Below are 27374 nucleotides of genomic sequence, written 5' to 3'. Positions count from 1 at the left end.
CACAACATAACTGGGGATAATTTTGTCGTCACACAAACAAGAATTCTGTACAGCTCAAGAATCACAGCTACTTCAATACAGGAGAAGATCCACATAGACAGGAACAGAGAGTTTTCTGGACATTTTCAAGAGTTCAGAGTTTAGAGTAGAGCAAAGGGATGGCATATGGAGCCCTTAATACAGTCAAGTGTCTCCTACCTCTCTGTAGTTCACCTTGGGCTCTATTCTTTTCCGCTTTCTGCCCTTCCCCTGATGACTCTGACTGAAGAGAATCCATTTTACAACCTAAAAGAAGGATGGGGGGGGGCATGAAGGCGGGAAAAAGAGGAGAAGGTAGAGACAGACAGCAAAGTGTCATGTTTTGAATGAGCAGGGTGAGAGGTGTAACAATGACAGGGATGGAAAGGAGAGAGGAAATGGAGTGAGAGAACGAGTGAGTGGTTACATACAACAGCAGAAAGTAAATATAAACAGACTTCACTCTCCATCTCTCAAGCGGAAAGGCACACAGGAATATACATATGCACACTCCCAGCATGCAAACCTTGAAGGAGTGCCAAGTAGACACACAAATGTAAAACAGTCTACGGCTCCTTCTCTCCCTCACACAAGCAAATTAATTCCAACCTTTCAGCGCTCACTTGTGTTCCATATATAACCAGCCCAAACAGCCGGCCGAGACAAAAGAGTAATAGTGAAAGTATGTTGCTGTGACCGAGCCTGGAGCAAAGCAACTCCCTGTACCATAGATCTCCATTAAACAGCCAATCACTATCAAGGCCAAACTCTATCTGCTCTCCAATGCCTGAGTTTATCTCATGGTACAGTTTGAAACATTAAAAAAAACCCAACACTTCAACAGACAAAGTTGAAGAGTTCTAGCTAGGAAGAAAAATCACTCAGGTATTCTTTGTGTTTTAAGGCAATTATAACTTATCTGACAGATACTTCTCTTCAGCTCTGATTGGGCTTTATTTTAACGGAAAGATAAATAACAGAATTGGAAAACAGAGGCAAAGCAATTAGGACCAACATGAAAGCTTTATGAGAAATCTGATAGGCAGCAGAGAATGACACGCAACAGATGTACAGCGCTGTGTGCCGCACTTCACTCAGAGACAGACAGAGGGAGAGACTGAAGCAGGGAGCAAATGAGAGAGGGAGAGGTGGACAGACAGACTTAAGAGATGGTATCAAACATTCTGAAACAGAGCGTGTAAATGAGACAGAGCAGAGAGAAACAGAGAGGAAGTGCAGAATAACTGGGTGAAGGAAAAAGGAGTGATGAGTATCAGATGACAATCATAGACAGTCTAAGGTGCAATGTGTCAAATCTGTAAGCTGCCCCCGAGTCTGTCTGCCACTCCCTGAAGACAAGACAGTGGAAAAAAAGAGGAGAGAGAGAGAGAGTTCTTACCTCTGCTTTGACTTCTTCCACCAGCCTCGCCTGTGACCACACGGCGCTCCTTTCATACAGCCACTGAACGACAGAGAGGAAGGGAAAGCGGTGAGCCAGGGGCAAGTGATCGGGACAGAGTGGAATGCTTTGCAGAGGCAGAGAGAGAATGAAAGAGGGAGGGAGGGAGGGAGGGAGAGAGAGAGAGAGAGAGAGCGAGAGAGAGAGCCCAAGCAGAGCAGGAAGAGGAGGGAGAGAGGGGAGGTGGGAGGAGAGGGAGGAGGTGGGAGTGCGATCACTTGTTCCTCTGACGGAAACTCGTGAATTGACTCCGGAGGATGAGAGAAAAGGAGGAAGAGTGGAGGAGAAGAGAAGAGAGGAGGAGGAGGAGGAGGAGGAGGAGGAGGAGGAGGAGGAGGAAGGAAAAAAAAAATCACCTGAATAACTAGCAACTACAGGACAGACAGTCACCTCAGCCCTCCACACATCCACTCCTCCACCATTACACACACATGCATAGAAGCGTCCATGCAAACACACACCTACGCATGGAAGGCAGCTAGTAGGCACAAACACACAGCACTTACTCTCTAACCTTATTAAGGCTTTCAGCAGAGCCGCTGCTCGAGTGATGTGAATCACATATCAGAGAAAAGACAGCGAGGGCTGTGTGTGTGTGTGTGTGTGTGCAGTGAGGTAAAATAACGAGACACACTGGCGTACATGGAAGCAAGGTGTTTGTAATGTTGAATCACACAAACATAAACATGAGAGCTACAGCTGCGACAGATCATACTCATACAGCCACCACACACACCAACCCATATGCACGCATGCATTGTTTCAGCTATTAGCATTACCATAGCCACACAAAAGGTTTAATGCTAAAACTGCATGCCTGAGTACTTCTCCCTGTGTATTGTACAGGTACTCCAGCAGAAATAGCAAAAAGGTGTGTATAGAAGCCAAGGATGGAAAGAGAGAGGCAGACACAGAGAGGTACGGAGTGAGGGAGGTGTTAGAGTGGGCTGTATAGAACATAGCGAGTGCTGAAGCAGTAAATTGGCATTGTGTAACAGGATACCACACATAGCTCTTATGCTGCCTGGATCCCCACTACCATTCCCTGAATAGCAAGGCTTTTGTCTACCTCAAAGTCTCTCTTCATCCCATGCCCCCGTCTGTGTAGTGTCTCTTGAGTGAATCAATATCAGATTGCGTGTCAAAGTTATAAGTTATACCTCTCACTCATAAGCTCGCATGAGAAGCGAATGAATCATGTTGCTTTAAAGCAATGTTTTTATTTTTTTCCTCTCCAGTTTGGTGAGTGTTTTTATTTGAGATATTTTTTGCTTGCATTTTTTTTTTTTTGTAAAGTATGGAAATCTTCCAAGATCTTTTAATCCCAGAAACGTTGCCAGACCATAACAACACCATTACCAAAATTAGAATAGATACACTTTTTTTCATTAAAAAATAAACCAAAATCCATCACATTCAATAGCGTTTAACACACACAGACGTAGATAACGTAACATAACATATCAGGACTTGAATCAAACAATCCGATCAAAAACAAGTAAATGAGACAAAAAAGAATTTAGTGAAAACTTACAGGATTTTATGGTATTTTCTCAAAAGCTACAAACACAGCTAATGCGCCATTTTTTATAGTATTGAGTATGTATTGAGGTTTGAAAGTCCTGATTTCTAACAGAGAAAGTTTGGGTTCCAGTAACTGCCACTCTTTTCTTTGTCATGTCAGCTGCTTCTTGCCTCAAGGTAAATCAAAATCCAATCTGCTGCCTGGGAGAACAATAAATGTTACAGTGCTTAAATACTAAGTCTAAGTCACTCTAAGAAAATGACAAAAAAGGCATTCATTAATAAGTCACACAGATATAGAAAAAACATAAAATACGAATGTAAGTTATAGGAGTTCAGAGACGTTATCAGGCTGAACACTGGTGAATTGAGGGTAGGCTTTATTTAAACAGTATATCTCAGTCTAGATCCATCCGGGCTTACTCATCTAAACTCTGAGGTCTAAAATAGGCCAGCAGTGGCCTTCTCATTCCACATCTCTTACTCTGGGATTGGCAAATGTCATTGTTTATTATTAGGCCAAACCATTTCCTGCCTTTCTCCAATTCAAGCACATTGTCAAACGATGGATGTGAGGCACAGAGGGGAGAGTGAGAGAGAGAGAGAGGCATAAAAATGTGTTTGTGTGTCTAGTGTACATAATACACAGGCACTTGCATTTGTAAAAGGTTTCAATCGATCTGGCTGATCTTATTAGTCGGTGACTGGCACATCAAACACACAAAAAAAGCCCCTGCAAGAACACTCTAGCCATCACCCAATCAGGTGTGAGAAAACAGCAGTCCCTCCACGCTGTCCTTCCCACCCTCAGAGGCCCCCTGAAAGGCTCCAGTTACATCATCACATAATCTAGAAGGTGAAGGTTCCCAGACAGAAACACCAGCACAGACACACAGAAATGCACACATACACACACACTGGTAATTAAGATCAGTTACCATGGAGATGGTAGAATTGAAGAAGCTGTTAAAGTGGATTGATTGTGTGAGTGTGTATGAGTGTAGCCTTGTTATCCAGTGTCTATGACTGTGGGTCGTTCTTGTTTAGAGGACAGAGGCAGAGTAGCACTGCTCACCTTGTCAAAATACAGTAACAGACTGGTAACAAAGGTGATGATGACGATTGAACAACACTACAATAAAATTAACTGTGTGAAAATCTCATTCGAGCACTAGTTATGCTAAATAAAAAGCCAGTGATGCCTTACAGTGCAATTAAGTTGATGATCCTTTTGGACACCGACTTGAAAATCAACAAATATGTTGCAAGTTTTTATGCTGTCAGGGAAAACATTCATCAACTAGCTGTTACAAAATGCCTACTGGCTAACAGACACACGCCATTTAAGCTGTAGGATTTATATTTGCTTCTATTATGAGACATAACTTTTATTTTGAGAGCGTCATTACACCGCTATTTATAGCTGCTCAAGATTGAGACAAAGACCATGCCAGTCCTGTCATCTAAAAACAAATTCTTAGAATACATCCAAAAAAGGAGAAGGTATCCTATGCTGCACAGGTTGTGGCAAATAGCGATTTGCAATATGGGCTACATAAATTTCACAACTAATTTCACTGCATGTAGCATTGCTGGCTTGAACTGGATCCAAACACAACATCTACACTGAAGCGCAGTTGATTAAATAATCTTTAACTCGTTATTAAGGATGATAATCTTCAGATATCTGCAGTCAGTATGATTCTTTGCACGTGGCTTTCAAATACAGCCAGTCTGACTGCATATCTGGTGGTTGAAAGCTGGCACAGCAAACTGAAATAAAAGTGAAATTGTGTTGCTTTTCAAGAGTTGAGAAAAAGGTAAAATAACGACAGCTGCAGCATATGTAATGAAGTTTACACAAACTTATACCATCAGCAAAACTGGAAAAGTAACTTCCTCCATAACCAGAAGCCGGTCTAGTGAACACCTGATCGCCCTATGCACGCATTCAGCAGGTATGAAAGGATCTACTACTTAGTGCTACTTGGTCCTGTACAATGACTGTCAGCACGAATATTTCATATCACGCTTTCATTACCAGGTGTTCATTTTGTTGCTGACACACCGTATGACAAAGAATTAGGACAGATGCCTCTGAATACAGTGGGCAAGGAGAGGTTCAGAAACCCAAACTATACTATACTATACTGTGCACACTATGAGTGCAGAAATAGTACTATTTTATACATTACAGTAAATATACCTATATCTATATTTATATCTACTGTATACCATCTATCTTTCTCTCTATACATACACACACACACATATAAATATATATATATACATACATACAGAGTAATGCAACATTATCAATAAATCAGTAACAAAACAAAGCAGAACTGTTCATACCTTTGGGATTCCTGGTTGATCGAGCCAGTCAGCATAAATAGCACCGAGGCTAATGCCTTTTCTGAAACACAGTGGCACAAGTGTTAGTATTATTCCTATTATTATAGCAATGACTGTTATTGCCCAAGACAGTGTATAAAAACACGATTGTGGGAAAACATCGTTAAGGTCATGGCAGACTTGACGTTTAGGGCAACACCTTAAACAAAAAGAGGGGCGCACCCACTTTCTTATGCAAGGACAAGCAAACAGCATGTACAGACATTGAGCTGGATTTATACGTATGCATGTACAATAAGCAATAATATGTGTGTGTGTGTGTGTGTGTGCGTGTGTGTAGCTGAGGAGGGATTCAAGTGAATGGTTTGCACATGAAAACGGTTGTGCACAGAACACACACTGTGACAGAACCGGCTTGTGGAGACAAATATGCACACAAACAAATATTTCTTAAATAGTTCACTGTGTGTATACAAATATGTAAAGCATGCAAAGTAGACACTAAGTTGAAGAGTACTACACAGCATACTTCCCCATCATCAATCCTGCCTGCCTGAGGAAAATTCCACACTTGGCTAGTCTGAAGCTATTAGTGTACATTACTCTGTGATATTCAGCCCATCAAAGAGATTATCTTGTAATGAAAAGCTGTTGTCAACATTTTTTTATATCCATCTTCTCTCAAATGAACACATCTTTGCATCATCTTTATCTAAACATAAAGATTAAACCTTGTCTATTTCACAAATCAAGATATAAGTTTGGGAACAGTGTGTGTTGGTTATTTAAACACATTTAAGAATCAGCTTGTCTGATCCACATTGTCAGACTCGGCTCAGCATGCACCAGTCAAACTGTACTTCATCCACCCTGAAACACTTTGAACTGAAGGCTAGTGTTACCCTACAAGCAAACAATTCATTCTCTGTGGAGCGTGAATGGCAATCCATTGAAGACATGTCAAGATATTTAACTTAGGACTAACAAGCTGGAGGGCCAATAGACAGACTGACCAACACTGAGTCACACTGCTGCTAGAGTGGTTAAAAAATGTTTTAAAAGACTGGCATTTTGTTGCAAGGTCAAGGCTGTGCTCCTTGCTTCCACACACTAGTCTGAGTCCCACTGTATATTGGCTGGCAAATTTGGCAGATGGAGAGTGGGCATTCAGTAAATTGAAGCTCATAAATGTCTCTTTACACTCAGCAATGCACTAAAAGAGGTAATACTCCTCATAAAGCAAAGATTTGCCAAGAAAGTAGACATTAAAAATGTCATCAATGACTTTATCTCAGGGAAATTTTACCTGTTGGCGCGTAGAACCTTGAAGCATAGACAGAATAATACATATAATACGAATGTAAAGCCTTAACATCGGCAGCACCAGCAGTGAGACAGCATAAGGTAAGATTACATGGGATTACGTGAGCATAGTTTTCCTGTGTGCCAAACAAAAGGTTAATACAGTTAATGCTCCACATGAACTGTCAGACACTGTTTCATAATAGGACTAGATAGCGATAAGCTTTATGTCTCAAGAGAGCAGACAGACGTGTATCCACCAGTTTTCTCATGTTGAGCCTGGTAACTTCATGCCATTTTATTGGTTATTCACTTTAATGGTAATAGATGAGAGCATACTGTTTTTTTTAGAAAGAGTGGCGTGATCAACGGAAAACAGTGGTTTCTTACTGACATAAATCAGTGAATGCATTGATTTTTTTAAATGTGTGTTAATCTTTTTTATGTTTGGTCTTAAATATAGCATGTTCCCCATTAAATCTGTTGCAGCATACATGACCCTGCACACAAAGCAGCCATGACTCTCAACACTGAGTCTCATCCTGAACTTCAGGAAGGCTGCACCAAAACAATTACGGTTTAAAACTTTGAAAATTCATAACCAATCAGCTGTATTTGGCACACTTTCACCAAAATATAGGCCCTGTGGAGATTTCGACTTTTCCCAAAAACCGTAAAAGTAATTAAACCTCTTCTCCTACATTTTTTGCACAGTTGTCCCCTAACTACAGAACTGTCCTCCCTAAACAATCCAGCCAGATTTTCAAATTAAAAAAATTCAAAAAAAATCCCAAAATTGTTTTAGTGTAGACAGCACTGTAAATAGCCACTGCAAATTCTCACTCCTCTAGCAGGTTGTTTACTGAAAGAAGCATCAAATCCAAATATTGACTGTCCCCACCTCCCTCTGTTTAATTCAATCAATCTCTGCTAGTCCAGCAGCACACTCCACATGACAGAAAAGGCAAAAAGACAACATTAAGAGCAGACAAAAGGGTGCTGAGGAAGAGAGGCGTAAGAAAAGAAGTGTTAAAGCCTGGGAGAAACATAGTGAGAGATAGACAGGGGAGGGAGAGGGAGAGAGAGAGAGAGAGAGACAGAGAGAGACTGAAGAAGAAGAGGTTAATGAGGCAATCAGAAGAAATAGAGAACTGAATGATTTAGCGAGCGCAAAGAAGGACAGAGAAAATTAGAGAGGAGGAGAGCGGGAGGAGCAGTTATCCTTTTACACTTCAATTAATAAGAGAGTGGCTGAGACTGCTCTCTTAACAGGATTGTGTTGGGAGCTTTCGCTGGTCATGTTTCTACAGCAAGACCAAGTTAGTCAAAGAACAGTGGTCAAATCAACACTCTCCTCGTGTATTAACCAGTAAATCTACTAACAAGTCACGTATGTTGGGGGGAAAAAAAAGATGTAAATTTGAATTCAAATAGAACATTGGCAAAAAAGTATATCCTTAATTTGTCTGGAACGGGAAACCATGCTACCAACACTTGAGAATACACCAAAGTGGTCTTAATGTGTCTACACATATTTTTCATTATTCATGAATCACACAGAGTGTGATTCATAGGCACTTACATACCTCTCCATGTCGGGAAAGACAATCAGCAGCATTCTTAGGAAATCCTGTCCAGAACGAACAAGCAAAAAGACAGACAGAAATGGAGGCAATTAGGGAGGTGTGGGAGGAAGGGAAAAAAGAGAAAGAGAAAGGCATACCTGATCTTAAGTCAGGAGTACAAGGTCAAACAGTGTTTATGTTACATCCATTATTTAGTGGGAAGACTCAGCCTGCCGCCGAAGAAACAGGAGCCAGGTGCAACACATCACGTATCTCTCTCACACACACACACACACACACACACACACACACACACACACACACACACACACACACACAGACACAAAGACGTCCAGGTGTGATCACTCAACTTCATGGCCCCAACAGAATAAATATCTGTGGCTGGTCATCGCTTTGAAATGCTGCTGGTGTATTTTCAACTACTGTAACCAAGTGGCAATGGCGCTTACATCAGCCTCCTACTAATTTATGGAAATAAAAGTGTGCCTCAGAGAAAGGTCGAATCAAAACAGCTCAAATCTGTGCTCAGATTTTATTAACAGCTTCTCAGCAGCTGCAGGTCAAAAACAAGATTTCATTTAATTAAGTAGAAATTTGTTTCCTACACTACAGCCTCACCTGAGATAAAATGAGTTGCCCGTGGTATTTCTTCACAAATAATCTGAAGAAGTCGATGAATTGCTGCTCTCCCACTTGACTGGCCAAGAACCTGAGGAGGAAGTAACCCTTCACAAAGGACAAAAGAAAGAACGTGAGCCATCAAAGACAACAGAGAAACACTACATCAGCATCTGCAGTGATCACAACGGCTGTTTCAAGCACCTCTACCGTCACAAGTAGTTGACCATGTAAAAGGACTTTTTGAAATAGTTTCCTTCCTTTCCTTTTTCCTCCCGCCCCTTTCCTTCTCTTTTTTCCACATTAATCTCACCTTGAGGTAATGGACTTGCATGAAGGCTTTGTCAGGGTTGAGGGCATGTTTAACAGTGGAAGAGCCGGACTCATTGACCTGACCGGTGTTCTCCGTGTTAGGTCTGCGGAAAGACAAACAGACCAGAGACACAAATAATAAAAAAAAACACAAAGAAAGATAAGACAGGTAAGCAAATGGGTGTGTGTAGAGATGTTCAGAACCCTCATTAAACGAGATGGTGCACAAGCAGAAAGGCTAAAACACAGCAGGATGGGGCTAAAGAACTTATGCACAGAGCTTTTATTTTATTGCACTCTTACAGACATTTTACCACAATTTCTACAGAGCAAGAATACACTGTCAGCAACACTAAATCCAGCCACTCAGCTGGTCCTCTCAATGGTGAGCACATTGCCAAGTTACCATACTTTGCCCAAGGCAGGCTAGAAATCAAGATGAAGATTTACAATAGCATGCTATGCTGTTTATGTGGCCTCACAGTGCTGTGCTTTGACTTTACTGCCCATGACTCACTGAGCGAACATATAACACTTCCACAAAAAAAAGCACCCCCATCTACAGACACAAAAGAGGCATGCTCTCGGTTTCGCTTTCCCTGTCACACAGATACAAATCATCCCTTCAGCCCCCACAAACACACAAACAAACACACATAAAACCAATAAAAGCCAAACAAACAGGGCGCTGACGTGGGATGCTGTGCAATGATAGTTTCAGTTAGCCAGTATTGATCAGGCTGAGCAGATTAACTCAGTGTGCCAATAGGAAGGCCTTGAAGAATCACCCTCCTGCCAAGTCGATACGCTAGGCGCCTGGCCCACCAATCAATACACCCTTCATCACTGGCTAGCACTTTTCCACAGGACCGCTTCATGACAGGGCCAGACACATACACACACACACACACATACTTAGATGTCCAGGGACACCCAAAACACAAAGTCTTCACACCGATTCATGTATGACGCAAAACCCGACTGTTAAATCTCCTGAGTTGGCTTCAGCTGTGAGCCACAAGTTGTTCAAATATTTGATATATTTAGGTCTTTGTCCAGCACGGTGAGCACAAGAGGAGACATGGGGGGGGGGTGAAATAGATTGAGGTTGAGCACAAGAAGAATGGGAGGAGGAGGAGGAGCATGTGTGGGAGAAATCGAGGACAGGAGATAGACAGGAATGTTTGGTTTGCTCAGTAGACTGAGAGAGGAAGTCATCAGCTTCCTGGAATTTCTAAATTCGACTGGACACCCTTTCATCATAGTGTGTTCCTCCTTGAGTGAATGTGTGCATCATGACATACATACATCAGAGAAAAAACACTAACGAACTGATTTGGGAAAATCCATTTTGGAACATTTGGGTAATGATGCTCATTGTATGTAAATTGAAAGCTGCCTGTCAATATTCTGAGACAGTCAGTGGAACTGGGTTAACAGTAAAACACATTTGCAAAACACAGTAGGTTACAGGCAAACCTGGATTATAAAATAAACCGTTCATCTTGGTTGATGAAACAAGATTCTTACGTTTCCACATTTCCCTTTTATTTAATCATGGAGTTATTATTTAACCCTCTGTCCAGTCCCTTGCCCGTAATGCCCATGTCTGTCTGTTACTGCTGATAAGATAAACTATACTCTTTAAGACAGCAGGACGTGCTGTATCCCCGGGAAAATGTGTGTGTGTGTGTGTGTGTGTGTGAGTGAGTGTGTCAGACAGAGACATACAGAAAGAAAGAGGGACTGAGGCAAGAGACAAAAACAAAGACAGAACATGTATTTCCAAAAGAGAAAATGTGTCGTTTTAGTGCGTCAGGGATACTGGTGGCACAGCGCACAGAGAAAAAAAGTTGATCCATCACTGCCATGTTAGACAAAGGAACTCCACCCTTCCCACTGTCCAGAGCAGGGATGTATGGATGTGTAAATCCCTGTCTTTTGCTGTCTCTCTTTGTCAGAGATGATTTACTATAGCTTTAAGAGGAATAGCTGCTCGCTGCCTTGGAGAATCACACAATAGCTCAATGTATTGCAGAATAAATGGTGCTCTTATCTGACTCGTAGGCCATGTGTGTGAGAGGGAGGGTGTTTGTCTGTCTGTGTTTGTGTGTGTGTGTGTATGTGTGCGTAGCCATGCATACACCTGGGTGTGTCTGAGATTGAAAGAGACAGAAAGAGCGGGAGGAAATCAAGAGCTATTACTGACAGAACTTAATGTGAAATGTACACACACACACACACACAAACACACAGAGCAAGAGAGAGAGAGAGAGAGCGGGAGAGAGGTTATAGCTCCGCAAGCCATATCCTGACAAATTACACTGGGTTGACTGTGGAAACCGGATAAGGTAGAGCAGCACTCCCAGCAGTGCAGTGAATCAGCAGGGAGAATGGCGTCTGGCCCAGGCTGCCCTAAATATAACTCATCTGAAATGGACTGATAAACACTGGCCACTGGGGCCCCTCCTGGATCAAGGGGTGTCGATTGTGACCCACTGAACTTGGAAAGCACAATCTGCCATTCAGCCTTTATGTGTGGGTTTTATGCTTGCATACTGCCAAGGTTTTCCATTTATCTCGGTATATTCCAATGCACTTCCTTTACCTTCACCAGGTTCTCTCTAAATGTTCTCTGTAGACTGTGACGACCGGTTTGCATTTATTAGTTTAAGATCTTGATATACCTGACATTCTGTTGCCCCTTTAGTTTTCCTAATACAATACCAATATATCAGGGTATGACAACAATATTCAAAATCTCATGCAACACAATCAAAGTCAGGTGAAAGATTGAGAGGATGAGAGACCAAATGACAGAACAATGAATGAACAGTGGAACAAAACTGGTCTGAGCATCCAACTGGCAAGGTGTCTACATCACTGGCCAGAGAAGAAATACAAGCACGTCGCATACATCGAAAGACAACCTCCTTGAAATGAGATGGAGTAACATTCTCCCTCCCAAAGATCCATGAGATGTAGTCAAAAGCACCAGAAAGTTTTAGATTTCTTGTGGGGATTGTTCCCCAGGTCAAGGGCAATCCTGACTGTAATGTGTTATAATCAGACAAAATGTGTGAGCAAAGCAAGAACTTCAATTGCTAATTTTATTTTGTGTTAATTTTGTATCAAAACTCAAGTTGGGCTATTAAAATTTGGAAAAGCTTTACGTTGTCGGTCTGTAACATCTTTCTGAAGGGGTTCCTGAGAATAACTTTGTAAATTAGTACTGCACATGGGACCAGCAGCAATTGCCTTCAAAGAACTGCTCAGCTTGAATCCAAGTAAATATTCAGTTATTATTCATTCATTGTTGGAAACATTATTCTTCATGCTGAATTGTATGCTTGCCTCTAGGCACATTTCACATTTTGCATGTTCAGCTGACATGCTGTGCACTAAAAGACTCTCTAGATTACACAACAATTAATTGGATATAATTTAACATTGCCTCTATTTTCCATATAATTTGTACCAAATTACATAGTTCTTTCCAGGAAACTAATTGGAAATTATTCAGAAATGACAAACTCAGGAAACAGAGCCTAAAATTTGGAAATCATGACACATTATGATAATATATTAGTCAATAAATAACAACATCAACTTATTGCTCTGCTCCACTAAAATGTACATGTCATTAGCAGAGGAAAAAATACAAATGGGACCATAATGATGCTTTTACTCTACAAAGTGTCATTTGTAGAGTAAAAGCTGTATGCAAGATAATAAGATAATGTATGAGCAGGGTTCTTTATGCCTCGAAATGCTTTATCATTGCTTTAAGAAATGTGAGTATTAAAAGAAGTCTTTTCCTTGGGTGCCACTTAAGCAATTACTTGTGTTTTTTCAATACTAATGTGTTTCTTTGCCATAAAATAAGGCAAAATGTATCCAGCCGTGCATATGGGCATGTAATGTCTGTGCGTGAGTGAGTACATGTCTTGTTTGCATTTTTCACATGCTGGTTTTATGTTGTTGGTTTGACCCCATCAGGTGCAGAGAAACCTGATCCTCATCCTCCTAATCGCCCGTGCATCTGCCTTATAGGGGAACACCCTGATAGACTGTTAGACAGACACAACTCTCAAGTGCATGTTTAACCCCTTCGCTTACACACAGTGTTCTATTTCAAGATATACCCTGTGTCACAATAATAAACTCTACCATGTTTAAGTCTACAACAATGGTGAAACTTCATATTGCACAACATACACTGCAGGTGTATATTCAATTCAGTAGCAATGTCTCTTTACAGAAATCATGACCTGTTTACTTGAGATAATCCACATAATGTGTTATGAGCAGTTTCAATTAGGAACTATTTTCTTTCTACCAAACTACGCCGTATCACCACACAAAAACAAAACACGCATCCGCTCATGCAACCAACCAACTCATGGTCAGGCTGAGCTGGGCAGGGTGAAGGTAAATATTAATGACATCGTCCTTGGTTGAACTCTGCAACTCACACTGGAAGAATTTATATAGATGAACAGCAATCAAGGAAATATACTATGTGTTTTTGATTATTGGGTAAATTTTGCCATGAATCGAGGAAATCACTATATTATATGGTGAAGCTTTCACCTGGCACAGCTTGCACTATTTAGAAGAAATGGAACAGAGAACCATTAACTCATAAGCGTTTCCACTGTGTGATGACACATTTTGGGTCAAGTGACATAGTTACAAGTTAGCCTTAAAAAGAAGTGATATGAAATCAATAGCACACTGATTTGCTGACAAGCGTCAATGCCAAAAGCAAACTATGCTACAAGTGTCATCTCCAGTTCTGTACTCCAACAAAGAGATACAATGTGAAAATCACAGAACTAACATGTGTGAACATTTCCACCCTTAAACAGTTAACTCCAGTCTGGGCTGGGGTTTACACCTATAATCCCCTGATGACACTGTGCTTCCATGGAGGATAAAACAAACAGGGTGTGGGTCCCACATTGTCAGGATCAGATGAAGAGTTTGTGTTTGTGCGTGCTCACTATGCTTGTGTGCACAGCTTTTCTAAGGCATGACAGTACAGTACACCTGAGTATACTTGCCACACCTGTACTCCTGGAATGCATATACCTCAAGCTCACGTGTGTCGTCTGCACGTGTAGACACTACCAAAAGCATTCTTCAACCTAAGAAAGGTAGACTGTGTCTACTTTGGACAAATGCACTATGCTACCTTGTCTAAGGGCTAGACTTTTCATTGTGTGAATTCTGACTACTGTGCAGGTATAAAAAAAAGTTTTGATTCAGCATTGGTCTTTTCAAACAGTTATTAGTCACCATGCTCAGGATCATCTTTTGGCACAGTAATGTGTGTTTTAGGTGTGGCATTGCAGGCAGGGCAAAAGTTTATCAGTTAATAGTTAACAATTAGAAATGACTGTCATAATGGATATTTTGAAAAGGTGAATCATAAACAAAAGATCTGTGTAAACTTAATGACACTTATATCACAAAAGAAATATAGACAAAATACATAGAGGTAATATAGGGACAAAAATACTGGGACACCTGACCATTACACCAACAGGGAAATAAATACACAGACAGCTTTGCAGTTCTAACAGCTTCCATTCTTCTGGAAATGTTTGCCACAACATTTTGAAGTGTTTCTGTGGGATTTTTTGCCCATTCATGCAGTAGAGCATTTGCAAGGTCAGGCACTGGTGTTGGAAGAAAAGGTCTGGCTTGCAATCTCCATTCCAGTTCATCCCAGAGGTGTTCAGTGGGTTTTGAGATCAGGGCTCTGTATGGGCCAGTCAAGTTCTTCCACACCAAAAACATACAGCCATGTCTTTATGGACCTTGTTTTGTGCACCGGGACACAGTCATGGTGGAATAGAAAAGGGACTTCCCCAAACTGTTGCAACAAAATTGGAAGCACAGCATTGTCCACAATGTCTCGGTACGCTGAGGCATTAAGATTTCCCTTCACTGGAAGTGAGAGGCCCAGCCCCATAAAGAGCTGTGTGGATACTTTTGTCTACAATGTCGAAACCTAGACTGGTTTCGTAATCTTCTACTAATGTCTAAAGATAAAACTCACAGTGGAGAAGGCAATCGGCAGTCTGCATTTAGGATCATTTTTTGTGTCTGTATAGTGCTGTGTCCTTCTTTAAGCATGCTTATTGAAGGTGCTATTACACTATTTGTGGTAACAATGCTAAGATAATTGAAACAGATGCACTTGACCAACACACCACACACCTGAGGATTTGAAGTTCCTCCTCTGAGTTCTTCAACTCATCAGAGAGTCGTCTCCACCTCAGCAAGGCTTTCAGGTCAGACTGTTCTCCTGTCTCTTGTAAAGAGAGCTGGTGGGAGATATATGGAGAAAAGAGATGTAAGGGAAAGAGAAAAGGTTAAGGCAGAACAAAGAAGAGTCCAGGAAGAAAATTAAATATGGTGAATTTCACCAGCAAAAGCAAGCATTATCCCTGTAACTGAGTCTGATTGATTTTGGGAGCAATAACAGGTCTGTTGAAATCCACTTCTTCAGACAAGTTCATATGATAAAGATGAAATGATTAAATGGTGTAAACATAAGAAAACATCTGTGCAACTCCAGATGGTTTGGGAAAGCAAGGAGGAGGATTAGATCTGAATGCATATCACCTCCAGGATTAGAGCTGAAGTTAGTGTTGCAAGAAAAGGAGTCACTCATACTAGCACCACACCCTCTTCCATTGTCCTGTTGTTTACCTATTTTATTTGTAGATACCCTTATTTAATAAGAATTAATAAGAAGGACATCTGGAGCAGTGTGAAGTACCCTGTCTCTTTTTTTCATTGATCCATGATCTACTTCTTTAAAATGCTAGTAAAAGTTTAGTTTTCTTACATTTCAGTAGGTCAAGGGGTTTGGGTATGATGATTTTGTGGTTGGCCCAGGAACTTCTTTACTATTTTTGTTTGGTTTGGCCGAGTCCTCTGACCTTTCAAAAGTAGTTTTTATTTCTTGTTTGCACTTTCTTGCATTGGAACTTGGATCGGTGCCTTTATAAACAGTTCCATTGTGTGCTTGACGTATGGTTTTACAACACTAATGTAATAGCCAACTCTACTTGACATGCATGCCAACCACAACAGCATTATTTGGAACTCCTGGTATACAAATTGTTGAAATGGAAAGTTGGAGGGTTAACCGGTGTTTCCATGAGGTGTTGCATTATGGTATAAAGTAGCTGGGCCGTGCTGTGCAGTTATTCTATGACAAGAAAGAAATAAACTCCATAAACATCACAAATACTCACTTTTTCGAATGAGAGAAAGTTGTTTTCTCAGTAGTAGCATGGCCACAGCAAAACGAGCTTCACAAGTAGCTTAACTAGTGTATCTCAAAGCTGCTACTGCCTTCCAGAAGTGTTTAGCTGGGGTGACAGCATAAAAAGACTAGCAAGTTACTAAAATAGCTGTAGTAAACTACAGTCATCTGGCAGCGATTGTACCGTACTTGCTGTGCTTGGGCCCAGATAATATCCTCCAGGTAGGTGGCAAAGCCCTCGCTGATCCATTCCTCAGTCCAGTCTCTGGCTCCAATAACCAGGCCAAACCACGAGTGGGCAATCTCATGGCACATCCTGGACCCACACAGAGACAGGCTGTTCTCTCCAGAACCAGAACTCGAGGCATACAGTACACTCTGGGACAGGAAGATTATATGGGGGCTAGGGAAGACAAATGACAGAAATAAAGGATGAACAAGAAGGAAAAAGCAAGAAAGAAAATTATAAAGGGGAAGGTCAGGAAGTAAGAGAAAGACAAGAACATATGGAAAATTAATGTGAGTAAAAAGTGCTGATTGAGAAGAAATAAAAACCAAAAAGATATGGAGTACCAGCCCACAACATGATCAAAGCCTGACTGAGGTAATGTTTCACACCTATGATTACAGAAAACTTATCCTGAACACTCCATGCAAGACAAACTAACACAAGTGTGTTACAATGGGAGTCACTGACTGCCCATCCCTTTCTCCATCCTCTACATTCTGTTTAGCAAAGGGCTGCTTACTCATCAAGAGTTCTTGGTAAACCTAACTGCCCTGTACAAACATTAAGCAAGAACATCATGTTCCTTGAACCAAAACTGTCGACCAACAACGGGTTAGAAAAAAAATTAAGAGGTTCTGCCAAACTGTTATGTATGTAACTGTATATTTATCAAAGCAGGGTGGTTTTACAGCTTCCACTCCTCCTCTTTCACTTTGTTTCTAAACCTGACTTCAAGGCAATGCTTCAAATTTTAGGTTTAAAGAGAGTCTAGAAGATGTCATGATTTTTTATGGTAATAGATGATTAAAAACCAAACCCTTACCCTCTTAAAGTCTTTATGAAGATGAAAAGGAAAGAACTGAGATCAAAGCATGACATATGACCATATTTAGAAAACTGTAGGCATGTGCAATAATTACACACTTGAGACTGATTTATCGAAAAATTAATTTAATTGAGATCAGCCATTCATTCTTCCTACAAGGAAATTAAACATATGGTTGGATATGACATATGGTAAAATTTTAGATCATGTGCATCTGAAGTGTATGTAAATATAGTAATTTGTGTTTCCCTCTTTGCTCTCCTCAACACTCTAAACAGATATACTGTATGTGCAGCATTCACATGCTGAAGTACAAAAAGAAAAACACCTGGAAGAGTTTTTAGTAACACCTAAGATAAGCATAACTGTACCGGCGCCTGTATATGTGTTTCTTACTCAACAATTCAAAAGCCTCATTAATCTTTTCAGCCAATAAGAGCAGCTTATCAAAGCTCTGAGTCAAGCAAAACAGAAGAGGGGAAAAACAAGGCAGTCAGTAGCTAAATTCCAATATAACTGTTTGCAAATGTGAGTTGGTAAATACTATTTTGTATAGATAATGGTTTCCCCTAATGTCCATTTTAGACATCTGATTAAAAAAGGAAAAGTTAAGAATGTGGTTTTCTCCCTCAACTTCTCCTTTCTTCTCAATCAAGGAAGTAAATTTTAGGTTTGATGAGGGTTTGGAAAGTTTCTTTCACTACACATGACTCTTGCCAGGAGAGAATACTGAGCTGCTGAAAAAGGATTGGCACAGGCACACACCTCATTCAGATACAAGAATCTGGGGTTGGGCTTGCTTGGTAAAATAGGAATGTAGTAAAACCTTTTAAAGAAATAAGCATGTTGGAGGTTGTAATTTTCTTAAAATGGAGTTAAATTCTAAATTAAATTAAAAAACTCTAGAAATATTTTACAGTCAAGTATTTTTTTAATTTATTTATTTACAAGAACTTTATTCACAAAAACACACTGACAAAACTGAGAGTCCACAGCCATGCGAGCAGTTCTGTGAGGCTTTAACCTAAATGCTAACATTATCATGCTTACAATGACAATGCAAACATGCGTGAACGTACATCTTCGTCATATTAGTTCAGTCAGCTAGCATCTGCTAATTAGCAATAAAAACAAAATGGGAAGAACATTAGATTTGTAATTTTTCAGTCACACTGACAAACCAAAAATTTCACCTGATAATGACACTCAATGAAAAGGGACCCCAAAAGTTAATTTGAGTTGTCATAAGGGAAACATAAATATGTGAATCACAAAGTCAGTATACGTGCATTGTCTGCAAATCATGGATGTGTGTACTAAATTTCACAGCGTGCATTCAATAACTGAGATATTTTGCTCTATACCAAAAAGGTAGACCGACTGCCTAAGAGGAACACTCAAGCAGCATGGCATTAAGGATAACAAAGTTATATTTGTGTCATAAAAAAGTTTGCAGTTTGAATCACATCCATTTGATTCTTGATACTGAACAAAAACTGTCTGAAACGTCCATACCACAAAGCTTCTCAAAGACACAGGAATACGGGACACGTGACTTTTAACCATGAGACAGTGCGGGTACAACAGGACCAGTAGGAGTGTTCAGTCAAAGCCAAAGTCATGACTGAAGACTTTTCTGGAACATTCTTCACTTTTTTCTTATGTAACAGGCTCTGGGTGCCCTGAGGGGCTTGGGGGCAACTGTGCATGAGAGGCAGGCTATTCTTCAACAGAAGAATGGGAGAGAGGTCACAGAGGTGCAAATGAATGGTCTCTCTCTGTCTCTCTCTCCTGGCCCATATAACAACACAGGACTGTCTTGAATTCCTTTCACACTCTCTAAATCTTAAGTGTCCCTGCCACTATTGACCTGACACTAGTGGGAGAGTTTATGGCAAACTGCAGATCCCTACTTTAGTATCAGGGTCACCCTACTCCTGTGACAAATATGTTAAAGATGCCTCCATGTGAAAGAAGAAATTTCTTCATCTCTATGCTTCATGTCATTTTATTTGACTTTTTAGAAGCACTGTCAATATAAATGCATGTAAACAAAACTATCCAAAAATAAACCACACAACTTAGTTTCTGTCTCAAAATTAAAAAGATTGGCACTACTCTTCCAACCACTGGAACCCACTGTGTACAGTTACTTCACCTGCAGAATCCACAGTCTACCCCAACTGCTACGGTAAGATCATATGCTGTTGCCATCAGTGAATTAAAGGAATGTGAGCTGCTCTCATCAAGGAAAGATTAGCATCTTACAACACCAGATGACAGAGGAGTTATTTTCTATCCTTGCCATAAACTAATCAAGGTGACAAGTCAATTATAAAGGAAAATATCTGAGTAAAGACATAGGTTAGGCCAGGTCTGCAGGACAGTCTATTTTAGAGGAAAGCAAAATTGGATATCTGAAGAGCACAAGCCCTCATTATTTCCACAAGGATTGTTTTATCATACAGAAGGCAGGCCTGTTATTTAGGAACATGTCACCATCATACAGTAAGGTCTTATGGGCATCATTTCCGAGACAACATCTCAAATCTAATCCCATGTTTTTCCTGATTACACAAACAAAGGCTCTCACTGGAGCAGGAGATGCTAACATTAGCCTTATGAGTTTCTTTGTAGCCTAATCTTATTCCCCCACAACTGGATAAGCACGTCTTTGTTGTCAGCTCCAGCAGTGCGTTATGTGTGTGTGTGAGCGAGCGAGTGAGTGTGAAACACAAAGACAGCCTTTCAGAGACGGCACTTGCACATGCTCCTCTGAGGGATGCGGAATCCATCACTCCAGTGACAAATAGTGTCATCCCACCATGGTTGCGATGAATAACAACAGCAACTTTCACATTCGCTGATACACTGACTGACATTAGTTGACATCAGGGACCTGTCAGAGGTACACAAGTACACAAGAAGACTTTTACACACATTCATACATATGTCACACCTGAACATGCTCATACAACTTTCATCTCCATAACAGATCTGAATGTAAACTGTGCTGCAGAGACAAACAATGTTGTCCCTGAATACTTTCAAATATGAGCATTCATTTGTAAGCAAATGCTGTCTTTATTCCACATTATGCTTCCAATGTCTGATTGGCAAATTGGCAAATGTGACTTGCAAAACAACTAAAGACACTGATTAAAACAACAATTACATCAATCAAGCATTAAGAGACAGATATTGGAATTCTGTCTAGATACACAATATTTACAAAATGAACATTTTCTGATGCTTTTGTCCACTGCAGTGTCAGTTTTACTGGTTGTCTTGTGACAAATCTTCTGCTCTTATTGGATTGTGTTGTGATAATGTTCACGGTAATAAAATTACCCCTCTCATTTCATTATTTTAACAACTGAGATATTTTGGTTTTCTTAACATTCACACTGAAGAGCACTTTCAATATATGATATTGCACCAAAATATTCCGAGAAAGTTTCCTTTTTACTTGTATTACTGACTTTTTTCCAGATTTAAAATCTCATTAAGATAATCCAGATTAAAAAAAAAATATGTGGGCCACTCAGAGGTGAAGAAATTCATCATCAATCATTTTCTGGTGAAAATGTACATTACCAGATGTTTAATGATGGGATGTTTGATTCAAACTTGGTGACTGATGCCTTTAGAGCATGTAAATTCGTCGATATTTGCTGCCCCTGTCATGTGTCTGTTTTTGATGCTTTTTATCTCTGTTTGAGTGTAATAAAAATTAATTCTCTATGCTGTTCCACTTAGTCATGTTCTTCTAAAAAATGCATTACAGAAATGGAATTAAAGTCTGTCATGTTTATTTAGATGCCAAACACAAATCTAGACTCAGTCAGACTGGAATAATTATATTTCTTGCTCTTGATTGCCTCTATATGGTATGTCTTATGGCTCAGAGAACGCTATGTGCAAATACGCTCAGCGAATATGTACACAAACTCTGGCATGCGTACTGTATATGCAGGTGGAAAACAAAAGTGATCACAATGACAGGCTGTCTGCATACAGAATAATAGACAAAAGACCTTAGAGACCTTTCTGATGGTGGGATCCCATTGGGTCTTAATGCACAAAATGAAATACTGATTAAAGCCTTCCTGTGCTATCTCACACGTCAACCTCACGACTGTGAGTCACCCAGGGTGACTTGGCCCTGAGCTTCACAGGTGTGCACCAGGGCAAGTCTTCAATTTGGTGAGACACAGATTGCAATAGCATTTCGCCCCTCCATCTCTCCATCCATTATTCATCCCTCCATCCATCGTTCCTGGCTGTAGGCCATTTTTTCCCCAGTGGGACACTTCCATGCATAATGCAGCAGGGGCCCTATCATAGTCCTGTAATTGACATCCCTAGCCCAGCTAAGCACATAGCTGGGACACCAGTAAAACAGCCCCACGAGACGGAGGGACGAGGGAAAAGATGATTAGAGCTGAGTGTGCACTGTATGTGCAAATGAGTGAGTGAGAACGAGAAACAAAGTAAAGATGACGAAATGATTGAACAACATGGAAAGAACGCCTGGAAAAGAACAGAGAAAAATGCTAATCTAGAAAGTGAAACAATTAGAAAGAATTATCTAATAGATATTCATATGGGAGAGAGAGAGAGAGAGACGAGTTTGATGAGGAGTTTTGTTCTTTTCCCAAGTGCAGCTCCCTGGTGAGATAAATGCTGAACTGCTGAACCTGTGTCTGTGTGTGTGTGGGTGGGTGGGTGTGTGTGCATGCGTGTGTGTGTGTGAGTTACAGTGTGGTGTGTTACTGCATCAGCGGTGAAATTTAACACATTCCGCATATAACTGCATACCATAACAGAAACACACACACACAATTTAGGACACAATGACTGACAGGTAAGGAGATGATGCCACGTGAAAGACAATAAGCACTCAATCTACAGTGTTGTCTATTCTATTTTATTCAAGCAAAGGTTGGAGAGCTGTCCTTTCCTAATGTCAGCTTACGGGAAGAAGCTTTGTCTCTTTCCCTTCCCTCTCAGACAGAGTCTGTAGGCTATTTTAGACACAGGGGCCTATTTGACCAAACTCCTACCAGCCTTCATTCTGTTTTAACAAGTCTGACTTCAAATGTCTGGCATTCCAGGCTGGCTGCAGATCAGCTCTCTGCTCTCAGATGGGGCCCCGTAGGGCCAGGCCAAATGCCACTCCATGTAGGGCCTGATCACATGAACACGGGGCCAGACTGCGGCCCCCAGAGAGCCGCCCCACCCACATACACTGCATTGCATCAGAAACTGAAAATAAATAGCAGAAAAGATATCAGAGGTCATCAGGAACAAGGAGGCGACTCTGCTGCTTGAGTCTGGAGAAAATGAGGCCTTGTAGTGCTGGCACATGATAAATAAGTGGCAGGTTTCAAGGTTAAACTGCAGTTGCTGAGTGCTGAGTGCTTGATCTTTAAAGCCCATATGTATATGCAGAAAGCTGGCTCTAAGCAGGTCAAGTTTGTATCACACTGATGGGATCCATATGGGTCGTAACCTGATGAGATCAACAATGCTTATGTACACAGAAATGTACATGAAGATCCAATAAATGTATAAGATGCAGGCATAACAAAGCACCCCCATAAACTAGCTGAATGTCACAGGTACAGACACGCGTACACACACCCACCCACATACTTTTAGAAAATCTACTTTGAATCCATATCAGCTGGGAAGTGATAGCAGATGTCTGATCCATCTTCTCTTTAACAATAAAACAATCCACAGTGCAGCAGTTTGTTCCTCGCTTATTCCAGAGACGAAAAACTGATGTCATGCCAGAGGAATGTTCTTGAGTGAATGAGTGCGTGTGTGTGTGTTGTTGTTTCAAACAGTAAGGACACTTATTTGTCCATAAGGGTGAGCTCCCTTACTGTGGTTGAATGTTGGCATGCTGTAGATTAAACTGCAAGAAATCTCTGTGAGCGACGCCACAAGAAACAATGACAGTGCAGAGAAAAGACCAGAACAAGGAACAAGGATAGACGATATCTAAATGTACACATGCACCTACCCACAAAAATCACAATAAAACTTTTAGATCAAAGTTTCACCGTCCTACACTGTCTTAATAAAATACAATTTGATTATAATAACACAAAGGGCGTAAACAGTGTTTTAATGAACACTAATGCAGTGCAGTGAGTTCATCTGGCTACAACCAGCCTGTCAATCAGCCAAAGGGTGGTGTCGACATGATATTTATGTGACATAAACCACATTCCTGTATCAGTCTAGCTATTTGCATGCAAACCCCATCACTCATCACACAGCACTCAGAACTCTCTTTTGGCTTCCACGTCCGCCTCAGTGAGAAAGACAGGACAAACCTATTTCACAGGATTATAATTTGAGACATTTTCTTGCCTGGAGGGTAATAAATAGACTAATTTTTTCTGTCTTATGTAACGTGAGAGAATGAGACAGTGAGGAGATGGAAAGTGAGACCGCTCAGTACTGCAGGGCTGTGTAAGAAGTGTTTGACAGAATGGAAAGATGGATGAAGGCGAGATCGAAGTGAAATTAGCCAGTGAGCGGAGCTGTCTCTTCTAAAGAGGTTTCAGGCTGGCCGAGCTGCCTGTCAGACTAAAACCTGCAGCTGATGAATATAGTGTGGGTGAAAGTTGCCTGATGTAAATACTTTTGCAACAACCCATTTACAAAAAAACAGTGATTATCACTTGAAAAGTACTGTAACAAGGTGCAAGAGCAAGCAACAGGTATTAACAGATAGGAAGGAATGCAGCCCAAACAATGCGACTGTAAAGGAGAACAATTATAGGATAAGCCTGGTGATTTTCCACATTTTTTTTACTGTCAACAGATTCTATGAAAAGACATCCTTGTACTTTTCCAGTCTATCTGTGGCTCTAAGCCCCAAGCCCATTGGTTCCTACTGATTAAAATGTAAATATTAAAAAAATGAGTCATGCTACGCATTTTTCACTTTCATAGCAGGTAAAATAATTTAAACAGCTGGGCAGCATGTTTCTTATCAAATGTTATACAAAACTTTCTTTCAAACTTTCTGAAAATATTAATTCAAAGACTTCTCAAGGACCTTCCATGCCCAATTCCCTCAAATTTAAGGTTTCGACACAACATAATATGAGACACGGATCAAGGTACTGATTTTTCTCATGGGAATCAGCGTGCTTTACTGAAGTTCGGAGACAACAATGGATCCCGTGGACAGAAACAGCGAGACTACCACGTGTGGACAATTGTGCTGTGTTACGCACAAGCCTGTCCTTGTAAATGTCATTGGTGAGCCACGAGTGCTACAATTCACTTTTTCCAGGACATAACTTTAGCCTTCTCGCTTGCTTGCCATAATCTGCATCATCATCAGCGCAGTCTTTTGATGCAGGTGGCACATGAAACTGACTATGGGGGACACACATTTGTAATTGTATTATTGTACAAAACATAAATATATACAAGTACTTTTAATTAAGTCTATTTATCTTAGTCTTAGTCCTAGTAACCTCAAGGACCAGTGGGAACCTTGACAGTTTGCAACATTTGGTGCGGATTATTTATAGCACCAGCTTTGGTGCATTGTTGAGTATTTATGGTAGCAGGACAAAGTATGATGTATTGACTCAAAATAAACTACAGTGCCCATGAGCATCATAGTGAGGGAACATGTTACCCAGAGGTGTGGCCCACTCATATGCATCAAAGTATTATTTAGAACTTGATATAACTGCACCACTCAGCCTTGCTTCTAACTGGCTGGGTCAGCAGGAGAAACAAGACTGCATATTCAGGGGTGCGCATACCCAGAAAGTAAATCATAAGGCTAGAAGATATGTTTGGCATATACACAGATAAGACCAGTACTAGTTCTATTATGCCCATGTGTTTTTAATAGTTTTTGGACAACAATGGAGCTCTACACAGAGGAATAACAACAACCCTTGTATAATAGGACCAGTCAATTGTTGGTTTCGGCTCTTCATGGTAATCAATGAAATTACGGAAAATGTAGAACATTATCAGACTTATGCCTTACGAAGGCTTAGACAACGGAGGATGCATGCAGAGGACATACGGCAGTCAAAAATGCAGTCAACTGTACATAGCTGAAATTAAGTATCATTGTGATTTTAAACAAGAGTAACTATCTGCAGCCAAGCTGGCTGCTTGGTGAATACTATTTGCTAACTTCAGCACACTAACATGCTCCCACTGATGATACTAAAATACTTTGCAGGTATAATGCTTACCTTACTAATATTTGCCAATTATTACTAAGCACAAATATATGCAACTATCCACCTAATAGATGTTGAAATATTTCACAGCATAAATGACCTGCTGGTGTGGGTGCTATATGTCTTGTATGTCCTTTAATGTCAGAATTCCTTTATTTATCCCCGAAGGGAAATTCTTTAATTCTTTAATGTCTGCACAAAAATTCATGGAAATCCAACCAAACTGATGGATTGATTAACCGACATGCAAACTGAATCATCAACACTTCCATCCAGAGAGCCACGCCACTAGGATGGCTAAAAACAGCCTACTGTGAAAGCAACTGGTTGACCAGCGTGGAGCCAAGCTCACTCCCCAAGGCTATAAGCAAACCCAGACATCAGAAGCATTACCACCGAGCATTTCACAGCACTTTGTTTCAAATATCTCATTTTGGCCGGTTCAGCGCAGAGGTCCCACGGACATTAAGCCGTCTGGCTTTGCACAGACAAATGAAATTACCCCCAGCCTCTGGGTCCCAGTATCACACACGCCCCAGGATGCACACAGAGACCAGCAGCAGCGTCCCTTATGCCATACAATGGACCCATCCATCACTCTAGGGAATGGGACGGTGGATTCATCCATTAGTTAGTGGAATTGGTGTGCAGTGACAAGCCTGTCTTGCCACAGCCTCTAATCCAGAGTTATGGCACAGTGTGTCAGTGTTACTGTTAAATGCAGCACTATCTGCCAGCTGTTGCCACCAGGTTCACATCTAAGGGCAGCGCAGAACAACGCACCATCACTCACCAACCACCGATGACAATGAAAGCATATATGGCACCTGGGGAAAAACCCCCACATACAATAGTGGCTGTAATTTTGAGCAATGTTACACATACATCCCAACAATCAGTCATAAATATAAAATTCAAAAACTGTCGTGCATGAATTGTTTTCTGATTATTCTTGTGGAGAGATACTTGCATGTTCCAGACAAACTTTATAATCCTCTCCTGTTAAGCAGTGGAAGAGTAAAAGGCTGTGAGAAGGTACTATAGAAGAACATGTAAACCTATACTGTAGATAGAGAAGGGAAGTTGAGAGGCCCAAGATAACTAGAAAGGAATGCTAACGCAATAACAAAATGCAACAACAGGGTCTTGCTATCTTTATTAAGACCTGACCAAGAAATAAGACAAGGAAAAAAAAAAAGAAGAGATGCATAGTAATGGCCAATGCTAGGGTCTGGAGATGCCCCGTGTGTGATCAGCAGGAGATCTGCTGAGGAACAAAGAGAACTGGAAAGAAAAAGAAATAAAGCTTACCTAAAAATCTCAACTACTTGCAATCTCTTTAAGTGTGCACAAGACCCTCCCTCTCCTTATGTCCAGGTGCAGGCATGCAGAGCAGCCTTTTCAACTCTTTTGTGTGGCTACAGAAGGGAGGAAGATCCACTCAAGGTGGGAAGAAAGAAACACCTCATCCTTGACTATTTGATTAACAGCTGTCTCCCATGCCAAAAAAATCTGACCCCCCACATCCCGCCCTCCCTGGCCTGCCCCGATTGCCTTCTGAAAGAGCAGGTCTGTGTCACACACTTCTAGGGTTACCTCACAGATCAAACTGGAGAGGAG

The 27374-nt window shown here is 40.8% G+C and overlaps 1 protein-coding gene across 10 annotated transcripts in view; it reads right to left on the bottom strand.

Annotated features, from left to right (window-relative positions):
* Positions 1–27374, bottom strand: part of LOC124058442 (aminopeptidase O (putative)) — a 69337-nt gene that overhangs the window by 31496 nt on the left and 10467 nt on the right. For 8 of the 10 annotated variants that reach the window (XR_006843255.1, XM_046387701.1, XM_046387700.1 and 5 more), the window contains 8 exons: positions 16649–16862; positions 15403–15509; positions 9176–9278; positions 8863–8970; positions 8245–8288; positions 5357–5417; positions 1418–1480; positions 199–285 (listed from right to left, as the gene is read on the bottom strand). Coding sequence is in view for 9 of the 10 variants with exons in the window: in XM_046387701.1 (XP_046243657.1) it covers positions 199–285; positions 1418–1480; positions 5357–5417; positions 8245–8288; positions 8863–8970; positions 9176–9278; positions 15403–15509; positions 16649–16862 (787 nt within the window). In the remaining variant the exon portion in view is untranslated. The remainder of the gene's footprint in view (positions 1–198; positions 286–1417; positions 1481–5356; positions 5418–8244; positions 8289–8862; positions 8971–9175; positions 9279–15402; positions 15510–16648; positions 16863–27374) is intronic. The other 2 variants (XM_046387704.1, XM_046387707.1) reach the window with 2 other exon arrangements.

The sequence above is a fragment of the Scatophagus argus genome, chromosome 4, assembly GCF_020382885.2.
Source record: "Scatophagus argus isolate fScaArg1 chromosome 4, fScaArg1.pri, whole genome shotgun sequence".
Lineage (NCBI taxonomy): Eukaryota > Metazoa > Chordata > Actinopteri > Scatophagidae > Scatophagus > Scatophagus argus.
This window is presented reverse-complemented; position numbering and strand designations above follow the sequence as displayed.